Source organism: Suillus clintonianus, assembly GCF_016758775.1.
Source record: "Suillus clintonianus strain FC179 chromosome Unknown DEU56scaffold_76, whole genome shotgun sequence".
Classification (NCBI taxonomy): domain Eukaryota; kingdom Fungi; phylum Basidiomycota; class Agaricomycetes; order Boletales; family Suillaceae; genus Suillus; species Suillus clintonianus.
Window position 1 is genome coordinate 66,036 of NW_024539300.1, and position 12,594 is coordinate 78,629.

Below are 12,594 nucleotides of genomic sequence, written 5' to 3' on the forward strand. Positions count from 1 at the left end.
AGGCACACCCGTCCATAGTCTCCAGCCAGCATCGTAAATCCGAACTGCGATCTCCCCGAAGCCATAGCAGGCTGATAAGAACCGACAGTGGCTCTGGTGGCCGAACGAGAAAGGACAATGAGTCTTTCAATCTCTGGTGGTTGTGGGGTTGCATGTCTTGGCTGTGCTTCTTCAATTCCAAGAGCGCATCAAGAAGGGCCGTGCTTTCTGGAATCTCTTTTATCATTAAGCGGAAAGAGGAAAGTGCGAGTAGGGTGTGAGGTGATGGGATATCGTGTACATGAGGGAGGCTGCAGTTTGAAGGTTTGGAAACATAGTCACGGGCGGACGAGTGATATATATTCACGGGAAGATTGCGGTTGATAGGGATATCCACGACAGATCGTAGCTGTACGAGTACTGTTTCAACATCCCTGCCCTGGCCAGGGCCAAGAAGTTTCGAGATTTGTGACATTGGAAGAGGGTCCGCAAGGGCAGCAACGACGGACAAGTGCTGGTATGCCCGCTTGGGATTGGCACATGTGGACAGGATAGAGTCGTACAGCTTGTAGACCTCGGTTCCTGGTAGCAGCTCGCTCGTGAGCTCGAGCATCAGCTGAAGCCGATCACGGGGATCATTGTCTTCATCGTCGATGAACTTCATCATTGTAGACGCCACGATGAAACGTCTGCCCGCTCGAGTTCATCCTTTGATGGCTGCGGGAAATCGGGATGGCGATTTTCTAATTCTGCGAAGGAATGTCGTAGGAAAATATAGATGTCGTTGTCGACTTCGGCGCCGTCTAACGAGATGATCGTCGGAACACCTTCTCCAGAAGTCTCCACCGGTATCTCGCATACTAGGGGGCGCACCTCTTCATTCTGAAAGGCTTTACAGATATGCGATTCCGAGCGGCTTGTGAGCAGAATGTGAGTCACGGGCAGATCAGGTTCGCGAAGAGCCTGTGCAAGGAAAATGATGAGATCAACAAGCTCGGCGTTGGATGTACATTCATCAAGGGCATCGATGACAAACGTCAACGGCTCACACCCGCGCAGTCTGAATTCGAGCTTCCGGAGAGGTTTGAGAAACAGCGCCTCCATCTGGTCGCGAAGAGACTTGTTTGGATCTAAAAGGGAGGGATTCTCGCGGATAGCTCTGTTCACATCCGCCCGGATACTGGGGAAATTGCTCGCAAGCTGGTAGACAACACTGTGGGAAGTAAAAACCATTAAATTAAGTGACAGTGGCAATGAATGTGTTGAATTCACTCCCAGTGTCACTTAATCTCTGGTTACTTGCATTCATTGACAACTGGGGACATTGAATTTTACCCGCGAGAATGTAAGGGTATAAAATTCATTGTCAAAATTTTAAGGACACTGAAAATGACATTAGCAAATCACGTAGTCCCATTTTTTCCATAATTTACTTAGCAAACAAATTCAGTGACCGAGGCAGCTAAGGAGAATTTATATTTATTCCTAGGGACGGCTGCAATAAGCAATATTAGTTGTGTGCCTGAACTTTCTTGAACACTCCACCTTTCTAGTATTTCGCGTATAACTTACTAGGATCTTAACCAAAAAATGTCATGAGACGATCAATAGACTACCCTTAACAAGGACTGCAACTTTAATTTTTATCGGAATAATTCCCACGGTGTACCATATTGATCATATGAGTATTATCATATTTTATTCTAAGTCCCATGGGTATGGTATATATATCAATTGCTGCATAGATATATACAAGGTTATGTAGTCTAGTGGTAAGTAATGCTCCAATGTGTTAGAATTGATTATGGGTTTTCAGCTGAGCTTGCGTGGTCGGGAGTCGTGAGTTCAAACCAGGCAAGTGGCAAAGATTAGAGAATTTCCTTTTTTCTTTTTTTGACAAAATAAAAACTTGAATATGACAATGAATTTGGATCAGACAATGATTATCACCCCAACATTAAATTCATTGTTTGTCAATGAGCGATTCAGTGTCGCACAGCGGCACTGATTTACATCAACTGTCAATTAATTTCCTAGCTTTCAGCACTGATCATAAAGGTCTTTGGTTTTGATATTCATTGTCTCCACTACCCTCAGTGACAACCAAACCCAACCAACTCGATCGCTGATTTTTTTTTCGATTGGACTAGGTTTTTACGAGTACATTTCGATCTGGACCGTCACCCGAAATCCCGTTTATTTCTCGTACAATGGATGCCCTCCCGGCCATTATGCAATACGCAAACCGTCCTCGGAGTCGCTACGTATATACTGGTTGTTTTCCGACTTGTTCGCTGATATTATGATATCAGAATCCGCGCCACTCGATATGATGTTTAACGCCCACTTACTATGATCAAGATTCTGACTGGTTCACTTCCCGGCATGGGCAGATTTCTTACCACATCCTACACAATGCGCACGCCCGTGCAGGTACGTACAATACGAATGTACGAAAGCCACCCGAGACATCACTGTCAGTTTCCTATTTCTGGTCTCATGATGTATGATACTGAATTTTTTCGATCATATCAGATTCTTTTACAGATTCAGAGTATTTTAACAGTCTAGACATTTCCATGTATCATTTCAATCTGGACCATCGGGAACTCTGTTGACGTTCGTTCCCTGAACTCTTGGCTGACATGCAACGTTGATCCTCCTCGCTGCGTACTAGTTAACTTATTCCAGAGACGCCCGACTGAAAATCCGTGTTGCTCGGCATCTTATTGATCATGCCCCTTATCAAACGATTCAGCGCATCCGATGAATACTCCCGCTTATTATCTACCTCCCGAACCCATGACAAAGAGCGTGAGTCAATTCCATTCCCCATCAACACAGCATGCGCCTCAAAACCCAATTTGCTAACACCAACACCACCGCTACCAGATGAAAACACAAACACAGAACAAGGGACACCCTGGCAAATCGCCCTAGTACCCCTCCTAAAAGAAACCCAAGCAACGTTCCGCAGTCTCCGCCTCGACCCTGACTCGCATTTCAGTCAAGATAACATCTTCCGATTCTCAGCTCCGTTCTTCACTTTTGCATGTGCCTTAGCGTCCGTCGCCACCGCTCTCCGTAAGGACTCGGATACTAGTATGATGCCTTCTCCGATACCACGGGCTTTGTCACTCGCGGAGATGAGTTTGGGCGTCTTTGTGCTGCTTGCGGGAGTCTTCCTGGCTTTGGCTGTTTTAAGAGCGATTATATGGGGCGGAGCGGTGGCTGTTGATGCGTTTTTGCTTGTGGATATCGAGAGTTTCGGCGTTTCGGCGAGTCCGGAAAACGACAGATCAAAACTTAACCAACGGAGCATCTTGTTCAGTGGGTTGTTCTCGTAGGAACGGTCGTCCACTTCTGGCATAGGTTGGGACGAACGAAGAGATCTTCTGGTTGGCCTTCTCGCACTAGTAAACCTTTCAAGCGGCCCGCCGGCGCGCCTGTGGCATCTCATCCGGCCTCTTGCTTGCTGCATGCACCCCATGTCCCTCATACCCTCCTCCGTCTCGGTACACCGTCTCTCGTTAATCGCATGCCTCTTATCTCCCACCCTCATCTATCATTCGAATGTTGTTCTCGTCATATGTTAATTTGCAATAGCTGCATACCTCAGCCTGCTCTGACAATGGTATGAAAGTCTTGTTTCTCACTATATGGTTGAGACGTGTATATGGTGCAACATCAACAGTCAATTGTACTTGTAAGGGAATCCACGGAGTAAAAACTGAATACTGAGTACTGAATGGCGAAGCCACGGGTATCTGCTAAGTATGTACAGAAATGCAGGACAACATAAACGCGAAAACATTCTTCCCTCTCCTATGCTTTGGATACTGAATAACGATATTAATGCGTAATTATCGCTTTCTAGCTGAACCTCCAATTGAGGCGCTTTCTAAATTTTGTGTACCTTCTGTCGGCTCCAGTGTAGTAAACCTTCGCTCGCGATTGGAAAGCAACGGTCGAGTGTCCTCAGCCCCCTCGTCAGTGTCAACAGCATGGCGACCATTAGCAGGATCCAAAGCTCTTGAATCAGCCCCGAAGTCGATGGACTTGGGTCGGGTATCAGTCTCATTCGGCTGACTGTCTAAATTCTTCTCGGGAATCTAGACCGTGACGCCATCAAAAAATAACCAAAAAAAAATACAACAGGCTGGAAACGTACAGGTAGTCGGATGAGATACGCCAGGAGCGTAGAACATGCAGCAAGCGTGAACACAGCGCGGAGACTGATCGCGTATGAATCTCTTGCTGCGCGTTGCAAGTCTGGCGGCAACTTGCCCACGAAGGTGGTTGAATGCCTGATCTGATTCACAATCTAGATGAGGAATATATAGCGTCGTGATGTACTGCTTAAAGGGTAATGTGTCACCTCTGCTGCGCCTTCACCGTGTATTCTTGATCGAAGCTCGTAGTCAAGTTTGTACTGGAATAGCGCTGATGAAATCGCAACGCCCCCTACTTGGCCTATCGGAGCAGTCAACATTGATGACAAGGAAGCCGTACGGGCAACTCACCCATGCCTCTGAAAAGCGATCCAAAACCAGTGCCAACAGCCATCGAATCCTCTGGAATATGCTACACCATTAGAAACTCCAGCACAGGAGCCATGATCGCGCACCTGAGAGGTGTGCGAGCAACGCAACTGATTATTTATGCGTAACATGATTAGCCATCTCGAGCACAGCTGATTGTCAAAATCCTACACACCGAGATTTGTCTGTAAAACGACGGCGTTGCCAAACCCGAGTGGGATCTGATACGGCGTTATGATCCATACATCAACCAAAGAATACAAGGTAGCGCGGCGCTCACAATGCTCAGCCACATTTGCAGTGATCCGGAGTCCTCCCGCATCAAAGTGATGAGAGTGATCCCAATGAATGGGAAGAAACCAAATATAAGATTGATAAGTTTATACTTCCCGGTGCGGTGCATCATCCAGCTAGTGCTGATGTGAGTGAAAAACGACACGACGATAATATATCCACCAACCCGGCGAACAAGGACCCGGCGGACATACATACACTATTCGGCATCAGATGCAAGCCTATCCAGAGCGCGGTCAATGTGATATTGAAACGGATTCGCAGGGACATACCTGCGGTGGTTGCGCTTGTGAGAGCCACTGTCTGAAACCACATCGGAAAGAAATACATCACGGAGAAGTTGCATAACGACACAAGGAAGTTGTTGGCCCCAACAAGAACAGGGACCTTCTGTTTCAAGAGGAATGGCGCCATAATAGGCTCTGGGGCGACTAACAACTCTACCAAGACAAAAATTACGGAAGAAATGCAAGCGAGAGCCAGCGGCACGTATACCCATTGGTTCGACCACTGGCAAAGGGTCAACTAATTAGATATGTCATGTGGATGATCGCTCACCGGGAGATCCTCGTTGTATTTCATACTCATGAACACCAAGCATGATCCAACCTACAAGAAGTCAAGAACATTCCACAAATAATAATATTGACTCACGGAGAGTAAAAGGACACAGCTTCCGCCATAATCAATTCTCTTCAGAACATCCTTAATATCTTTGCCTTTACCCTAACAATCGTATGAGCAAGGCGATAACTTTATGATAGTTTCCAAGTGCTTACGGGGGTGACGTATCGCAAGTTGTAGGTCGTAAAAATGAGCGACAACACAAATAAGGGCATTTGGATCAAGAACGCCCATCTCCAGCCAAATCTAGAATGGATAGTAGATAGGGGGGAACAAGATAAGGTGCGCGCTTACCGGTCGCTTATGAGACCTCCTATGGGTCCTCCCAGACCCATGCCAAGCTGAACATAAGTAAGTTTCCAGGTTCAAAAAGTGGTAGAACCCGACGTACGCCATTAAACACACTTTGCACCCCTTGCGCAAGCCCTCTCGACTATTGGTGTCCCTGAGATAACGATAACGGCGAGGGCGACAGAATAGAACGTACCCGCATGGAATACATATCGCTCGTAGTGATCCTGAATCCGTCATGGGTCGTGTTTAGTAATGAACTGTATGGTTTTGACTGATATCGGGTCTCACGTGCAGGTCGTAAGAATACCACCACCTCCCATGCCAGCTAGCTGCAGGAACATGTCACAAATGAGTGAAATGAAATCGATGGAGGGACCTACAAATCGCGCAGCAACCAACATTTCCATGTTCGTGGAGAGGCCACACAACAGGGTACCCAGTGCGGTAATACAGACAGCCAACTGATTTGCACCCCGTCGGCCCATAATGGTGCATAACCGTCCATATAAAGGTGTGAAAGTGCAGACAGCAAGCAAGTATCTAAGAGGAAATTTAGAACAGAATTTTGGGCCGAAGAAAGTCGTATTTACGATGTGCCAAGCCAACTAGCTTCATGTGACTTGTTAAAGTCAGAGGAGATGGATGGCAGCACTGTGACAGATCTGTCAAATCAGTATTCGGATAAATGCAACAGGGATGTCGTACAGGTGGCGACTAGGGTTGCTAGTTTTTAATTGTTAAGTGAGTTACGATTCATCAGACGAGAAAACATGAAGGCTCGCACTGTTTACAGACTAACAAGAAGTCAGAAAATCCAGAAAATCCAGAAAACCTGTTCAACTCACTGAAAGGAAAGTGGCAGACCACAAACCAACCAAAATTCCATAGCGCGTCGACTTTGGAATGTCTCGAGGGCCAGCTTGAAGGGGGTGATGTTGGGTTAAATTGCTTGGATTCACGATCAGCGGATCTCGTTCCGTCGCCATTCCGTGCGTGATACGTATGCAGTGGGAGTCGGAAGTCAAGGGGGTCAACCCCACTCTGAAACCTATTGGCACCCACTAGTACTGTTGACTAACGCCCGCTTCTCCAATGGAGTTCGGACTCGCGTCCGACGGCGTCCGTGACGGCATTTAAAATTTGTACGTCACCTGAAAATGCATAAGGATCACGCGAACGACATAATTGATCACGTGGGGTCCCTGTCATTGGTCATCATCACCAACAGCACCCTCAACAAACGACGATGAGCGCACCGAGATTTGCACTTTTTGTGCTCGCTAGGACGCCGACATGCATGAGACATGCTGCAGACATTTACATGCGCTCCGGGATAGTCTCAACACCGATTGGAAGATTGAGAACTAGCTCCACCCTGCACAGGACGCGGTCGTTCGCATCCTCCTCTATCGCGCGTGCAGCCCCCCCAGCACCCACCGAAGTTCCAAAATCCACTGCGTCTATATCTTCTGCTCCAACTCCAGATGAATTAAAGGCACAGGAACTCGACGTAGACATAATACCCGAAGAAAATATCAAGCTAGAGCTTACAGAACGGGCTGCCGAGGTGTGTTCTGTGCTTCTCGTCAAATCTCAACGTCTTCTGAACTGGAATGGAACCGAAGCAACTGAAATCTATAGCTTCACGGGAGCACCGCCCCAACGCAGGCTTACGCATTGCAGTGGAATCAGGAGGATGTCACGGCTACCAGTATACAATGCAGCTTGCTTCCGAACGGAATGCAGAAGACTAGTGCGTTAACAGCACAACTGTTGCGTTATTTCTAACTAGTGTCACCAGCCACTTCACACATCCTTCCATAATTCCATCAAACATCTATATTGACGCTGTCTCACTCGGACTTATCAACGGCTCCACAATAGATTTTGCTACTGAACTCATAGGGAGTTCGTTCCGCGTTGCGGCTAACCCGCAGGCTAAGGGTGGTTGTGGTTGTGGGATTAGCTGGGAGATGAAAGATTAAATTTTTATGCAATGGAACATGGTTACCAAGCAAGGATATTACAGGCATATGCTGGGCGTATTTATGCAAACTCGCATCTCTTGTACGCCTACTGCTTCATCTATTCGTCTGTAACTGACGGTTTTATTTTCGCAGACATACTGTCATCGTATCGCTAATCTATGTACTCAGCTCACTCCACATCCGGTACAATAGCTGACCGTGTCACATAAGATAAGGCTGACTATTCCCGCAAGCGATGCCAGTTCGCCGCGATTCTGGCGCTATAGCATCAGTGATGTTGGGGCGCACAGGTAATAATTCGATAGAAGTTGAAGAACGGGTACTTCCTTTGTCTGAAGGATCGGCTTACCGTTCTAATCTACTATCACATATTCGTACAAGTGTGGGCGATGCGTATATCTCCCGATTATCGGCATCAAACAAAGAACTTCCATTTCGAATAAAAAATATATAGACCAGCGCGGCTGGAGGCGCGGGCTTCAGCTGTATCTTTATCAGCAGCACAATTAAAGCTCAGTACTATATCTTACCGGAGCAGCGCACGTTTTTCATTCAGTCGAAAATAGCAGCGCGACTTGCAATTGAGGCGTACTTACAGCTTCGGCCGCTCGACTATCTGTTCTGGCTTGATGCGACATCGTCGGTTGCGCTGACGTGCGGGGTGGTCCGTTGCCCCTGACAATAATAGAAGGGCGCTGTCAGTCTGTCCATTCGTCGGATGGTCGCATTAATATTGCCTTGCACAGTATAATCACGTTTCCCACGCAAGGTTAGAGGCTACCGTCGAGATCGAGGGTATGAATCTCATGGAGGCTATCGACGTGCGTCCGTTATTCAAAATCGCTTACTTATCCTAGTGTATCCCCCTGAGGCCTGGAAGAGTTCAGGGCTGCCAAAAATGGTACGTAAATCATCACTGACTTTTATTGTATCTAAGTACTCTCTCCATGGTACCGGTTCTGAAGGGTTCAGTCTCCGCGGCTGTACAATTACAGCACTTTGCACAGTGATTGAAAGACATGTATTGATAAACCTAACGGTTCGCTATACAATTATAGCAGCTAGTACCCATTCAGGCTCTGTCGGGCTTTCCTGGAAAATATTATCGCGATCTAGGCGGTTATTCAATCGAAGCAATCAAAGTAACGGGGCCCCCATCAATGGCACAATGGCATTATCGAGCATTTGTGCTGTCACCTCGGCTAGCCGGCAGTTCACGGACGTCCTGAGACACATACACGTGAATGGAAACATTGAATTCTGAGCAGGGTTACGGATGCGTCCCCCAGGATAGGCTCCACGCCTACAGAGTTCATACCAGCGTTTCTTTTGTTGATATCGCCCTGTCAAGCGAATCTCGACCTGGTGAGGCGCCTCTTGCAATCCCTAAATCAAGATAGGCTGGCGGCCGCACATTAACGTCAGTCACACCAATCCACAGACCAATCAACATGACATGCCCAAATCCAGTCTACCGCGTGCCCTGAGCACACGACGGCCGCCTGGGTGGACCAATCAATTTACGATAGTTTGCAAGAGGGGCAGAAAAGTACGGGATAGACTACGGGAACAGCCTTACTCCACCAGCAGAACACCGTGCGGCACTATACGAAACTTACTCTGACGTCCAGCCAAAGAATTATAGACTGCGGTAACGACCTTGAAAAAAAAATACCAAATCCTGTTCGACTATCTTGCGCCACGAAGATTTTGACTCCTGGCATCACATCTGATCAAGGGACCACGAGGATCGTCCTGTATGTAAGTGGCTTGAAGTTTATTTATGTTGCTCTTAGTTTCATTTACCGACTCGGTGAGATACGACACACCACTATCTAAGTCAATTAACTGAGTTCCGCGCAACGTTCCTGGTTCCGACGGGGTTTGACCAATCTCAGATCAATCGATATTCAGTTACAAGAAAGCGAACAGTACAGGTAGTCGATCTCGATGTTAGGTGATACACTATAAATAATATGACACATGTAATAATTAACGAAAGGGCTCCTTGACTCTAGTTCTAACAATTAAACGCGCGAGGTAAAATATTCACAAAAAGAAACTCGGCGCTCAGCGGTACCCAGCCGCCTCGCATGTGGGGCAGAAACTGTTGATGTTGGGTGCTATCATCTCCCTGTCAGATACAATGGCGAGGGATAGTTATCACGAGCTTACAGTACTGTTGAGGGTATTGACGGCTAAGGATCAGACGGTGATCGGAGTGATGTGGAAATGCGAGTGGAGCGGGAGTAGGAAATTTGATCATCATGCGAGTCAGTAACCGCAATCGTAAATGAGTCGTGTGCACGCACTATTGGCAACAAGTTTGCTTGCATGTGGGAGGCCCGCAGGTAGTGGGGTGGTTGGGGCTGAACTTGCACCTGGTATTTTCGCAGGTGATCTACAAATGCTTTTAGACATCGCTCGTATCATTGCCCTAAGATGTCTTACCAATTGATCAGGCTAACGTAGGAAAGCCTTTGATGTGAGCCTCGTTGCTGAGAGTCATTTGTGTGATGCTTACCAGGTTAATGGCGTGACCGCAGCGCAGGTAAACATTGCGAACGCTGAGGAGAGGGTCAGTAAAACGATGGCGGGAATTTTGCGACTGCACATACCGCCTCCAGTAGCACATTGTTGATAGTAGTAGCTGGTAGTAGTTGGTGAATAGGTGAATGTGGTAGAAATGTTCTAGTCGTTGGTGGGCAATCCTTGACGAAGAGTGGTCTGCCTTTATAGGTCCCCCGATAGGCTATGTAGCATACACGGCAATGGAATGAACGTAGCGTGTTTGCTGAGGGTGCTAAAGCGGATGATGCATTTTGAATTTGGAGGCCATTCGTGCACAAGGAGAACAGGTTGCCCAGCCATCCAAAACGAGAGGTGCTGCCGTGCGTCATTTGATAGCGTTTTCGCAGGACCTGTTCTCGAGAACTACTAATCATGTATGAGGAACAAGGGCCAGACGGGCACTTTGAAGCCGGGAATCAACGCCAGATTCGGTCACACCTGCGGCATGAAGTAAGGTGATACCATATATAAGGCTAGATTGGATACTGTCAATACCTGAAGAAAGTTAAACTACTTGAATTTGCGGGTATGTTTACCCTGGTATAACAATTGAGGAGAAAGCTTGAGCACCAAACATGAATTTGGAATATGTCGTACTGTTGGCGACCCTCTGTTGCCGGCATTCAACTTGGATGCACTCAGGCTGTCCCCTGCATTTGACTGTAACGGGACCGCAGATGAATAGATGCTGGAAAAAAAGAGTCACATAATCCTATGAATCGTTTCCATTGGAATTTGTTTGTCTACCGGTTGCCTACCGGAGATATTAGTTGCTTTGCGCCAATCTCCTGTTGCTTCATATGATGAACAGACACTGTGACAAAGGGATAATTAATAGTTGGTATCCGGCGCTTCAAAGCGATTGATTGCGGGAAGGTTGTGTTACAGGCTGCTTAGTAATCCTTTTCAAAGTTGTTTCCGTGGACTTGAACGCCTCGTCCTTGTTCCGCGCCTTCGTTGACACGGGAATCCCCATGTTATGACGAGATCAGGACCCACCGCTGTGACACCCCCACTATCAACCTCGAAGCAGAAGACGAGGAAAGTTTTCTATGAACACGGCAAGGTAGGGCGCTCGTTCCGACACAACGCTTGCATTTTTCGATCTTCGGCCACGAATTATCTCATGAAAAGTCTTTACGGTTAGGATTCTTTGGAGCTAGCGGTGTCAATCGGAAAGACCCAGGAGGACAAAGCGTTGCTTAAGGCTGAGAAGCATCATCAACCGCAGGTGGGTACATCACGTTCGCAGTCCATTAATTCCCCGATACATCCCTGTCTCATCATAAATCATTTCGATTCTTAGGCTGGTCAGCCCCGATCTGAGCGTACACATCAAAAAAGCAGGACAAAAAAGAAATTGGTAAAGCATCAAAGACTGTGCGTGGGGTGCAATTATTTTTTACTCGGTTTCTAGGAGGAGGTAAAAGCTACCATTGTGAGCCAGCGGGCTCGACTGAAAAGGGAGAAAGTAAAAATGCGCAAGGACCGCCCGGCTCGCGCGGTCCATCAAAAGTCAAGTCCGTCAAGTAACGCACAGGATCGTGCTCCTCGCAAGAGGGTATCCTTTGCTTAGGCTTTGACGTATATATTTTACATTTTTCTCGATCAATCAAGTGCAGTGGCAATATTTGATTTGACCATCAGCCCGGAATGTATCACCGTCGCCGCTCGTTAGCATTATAGGTTGATACCGTTGATAAAGGTTGTGCTCGGTGTGTGGCTGGCACCGTCAAGAAGCCGATGTTGTTAAACTTACAGGTCTGCTGTATCGCTTGTGTTATCAATAGTTGTGATTGTAGGTCACGGTGACATATTCATCGCGATCGATGTAAGCACATTCCTCCTTTAGTTAAACTGAGTGGGCGTCCAAGCTCCTTGAATGGGATCCAGCAAATATACAAGAGACATTGCTAAGTTATGGAAAAGCCCGAGACCCTACCGAGCCTCAATGTCGACTGTGCGCTACGAAGCTATGCACCTTTGTGCCAGCCTTCACACGACGGCAACATCCCCGTCGAGAATGGCCTTCAGGACTCTATTCTGGTGCATGCCTGGAACCGAGAGGAGATGTTTTTAAACCCTGAATTTACCCATAGAATGTTAAAAATTAGATATTCGAGCAACGGGGCATGGGCACGCCACACATGTAGAGGTATATTTGAGGTACCATTTCCTCGCTAATCGTAGTCTTACCCAAAAGCAGATATCCCTTGGTGGTGGAGAGTTACAGAAACCTAACTCCACAACTCAGGCACCTACACACACCAATGTCACGCTGTCACTCACTGTCAGTGTTCGTT

At 47.2% G+C, this 12,594-nt stretch overlaps 6 protein-coding genes across 6 annotated transcripts; 3 read left to right on the top strand and 3 right to left on the bottom strand.

The window, feature by feature from the left end:
* Positions 1-573: 573 nt before the first annotated feature.
* DEU56DRAFT_821744 (uncharacterized protein) lies at positions 574-1,191 on the bottom strand. Its single transcript, XM_041354120.1, has one exon. It carries the CDS (start codon positions 1,081-1,083, stop codon positions 643-645), a length of 441 nt encoding a protein of 146 aa, XP_041205115.1. The 5' UTR covers positions 1,084-1,191; the 3' UTR covers positions 574-642.
* A 1,441-nt stretch (positions 1,192-2,632) lies between these two features.
* Positions 2,633-3,422, top strand: DEU56DRAFT_536306 (uncharacterized protein). The gene has a single exon (XM_041346690.1). It carries the CDS (start codon positions 2,715-2,717, stop codon positions 3,324-3,326), a length of 612 nt encoding a protein of 203 aa, XP_041205116.1. The 5' UTR covers positions 2,633-2,714; the 3' UTR covers positions 3,327-3,422.
* Positions 3,423-3,654: 232 nt separating this feature from the next.
* On the bottom strand, positions 3,655-6,858 carry DEU56DRAFT_821759 (major facilitator superfamily domain-containing protein). The gene is made up of 21 exons (XM_041354121.1): positions 6,578-6,858; positions 6,517-6,526; positions 6,438-6,455; positions 6,323-6,383; positions 6,113-6,272; positions 6,021-6,061; positions 5,926-5,956; positions 5,830-5,871; positions 5,733-5,779; positions 5,594-5,684; positions 5,469-5,540; positions 5,373-5,423; positions 5,087-5,324; positions 4,981-5,035; positions 4,801-4,930; positions 4,696-4,741; positions 4,607-4,630; positions 4,503-4,553; positions 4,358-4,452; positions 4,151-4,303; positions 3,655-4,091 (listed from the first exon to the last, which is right to left on the bottom strand). Exons 1-21 carry the CDS (start codon positions 6,716-6,718, stop codon positions 3,843-3,845), a joined length of 1,806 nt encoding a protein of 601 aa, XP_041205117.1. The 5' UTR covers positions 6,719-6,858; the 3' UTR covers positions 3,655-3,842.
* A 195-nt stretch (positions 6,859-7,053) lies between these two features.
* DEU56DRAFT_872853 (uncharacterized protein) lies at positions 7,054-7,717 on the top strand (the record flags this gene model as incomplete). The annotated part of the gene is made up of 3 exons (XM_041355815.1): positions 7,054-7,299; positions 7,358-7,485; positions 7,534-7,717. 3 exons carry the CDS (start codon positions 7,054-7,056, stop codon positions 7,715-7,717), a joined length of 558 nt encoding a protein of 185 aa, XP_041205118.1.
* Positions 7,718-9,515: 1,798 nt separating this feature from the next.
* On the bottom strand, positions 9,516-10,411 carry DEU56DRAFT_821789 (uncharacterized protein). The gene is made up of 6 exons (XM_041354122.1): positions 10,339-10,411; positions 10,245-10,287; positions 10,172-10,183; positions 10,033-10,121; positions 9,896-9,918; positions 9,516-9,843 (listed from the first exon to the last, which is right to left on the bottom strand). Exons 1-6 carry the CDS (start codon positions 10,353-10,355, stop codon positions 9,791-9,793), a joined length of 237 nt encoding a protein of 78 aa, XP_041205119.1. The 5' UTR covers positions 10,356-10,411; the 3' UTR covers positions 9,516-9,790.
* An 859-nt stretch (positions 10,412-11,270) lies between these two features.
* On the top strand, positions 11,271-11,867 carry DEU56DRAFT_742766 (uncharacterized protein; the record flags this gene model as incomplete). The annotated part of the gene is made up of 4 exons (XM_041348960.1): positions 11,271-11,357; positions 11,439-11,522; positions 11,598-11,654; positions 11,709-11,867. 4 exons carry the CDS (start codon positions 11,271-11,273, stop codon positions 11,865-11,867), a joined length of 387 nt encoding a protein of 128 aa, XP_041205120.1.
* Positions 11,868-12,594: the final 727 nt, after the last annotated feature.

Excerpts from the sequence above, each read along its gene's own strand:
- DEU56DRAFT_536306 (XM_041346690.1), top strand. The coding sequence starts at position 2,715 with ATGCCCCTTATCAAACGATTCAGCGCATCCGATGAATACTCCCGCTTA.
- DEU56DRAFT_821789 (XM_041354122.1), bottom strand. Across the intron at positions 9,919-10,032 it reads AAGCAAACTTGTTGCCAATA|CCGTCAATACCCTCAACAGT; the intron begins GTGCGTGCACAC and ends TCTGATCCTTAG. Across the intron at positions 9,844-9,895 it reads TCAATACCCTCAACAGTACT|CACCCAACATCAACAGTTTC; the intron begins GTAAGCTCGTGA and ends GGGAGATGATAG.
- DEU56DRAFT_821744 (XM_041354120.1), bottom strand. The coding sequence starts at position 1,083 with ATGGAGGCGCTGTTTCTCAAACCTCTCCGGAAGCTCGAATTCAGACTG.
- DEU56DRAFT_821759 (XM_041354121.1), bottom strand. The coding sequence starts at position 6,718 with ATGGCGACGGAACGAGATCCGCTGATCGTGAATCCAAGCAATTTAACC. Across the intron at positions 5,424-5,468 it reads GCTGTGTCCTTTTACTCTCC|GTTGGATCATGCTTGGTGTT; the intron begins GTGAGTCAATAT and ends GACTTCTTGTAG. Across the intron at positions 4,554-4,606 it reads GTTGCTCGCACACCTCTCAG|AGGATTCGATGGCTGTTGGC; the intron begins GTGCGCGATCAT and ends AGCATATTCCAG.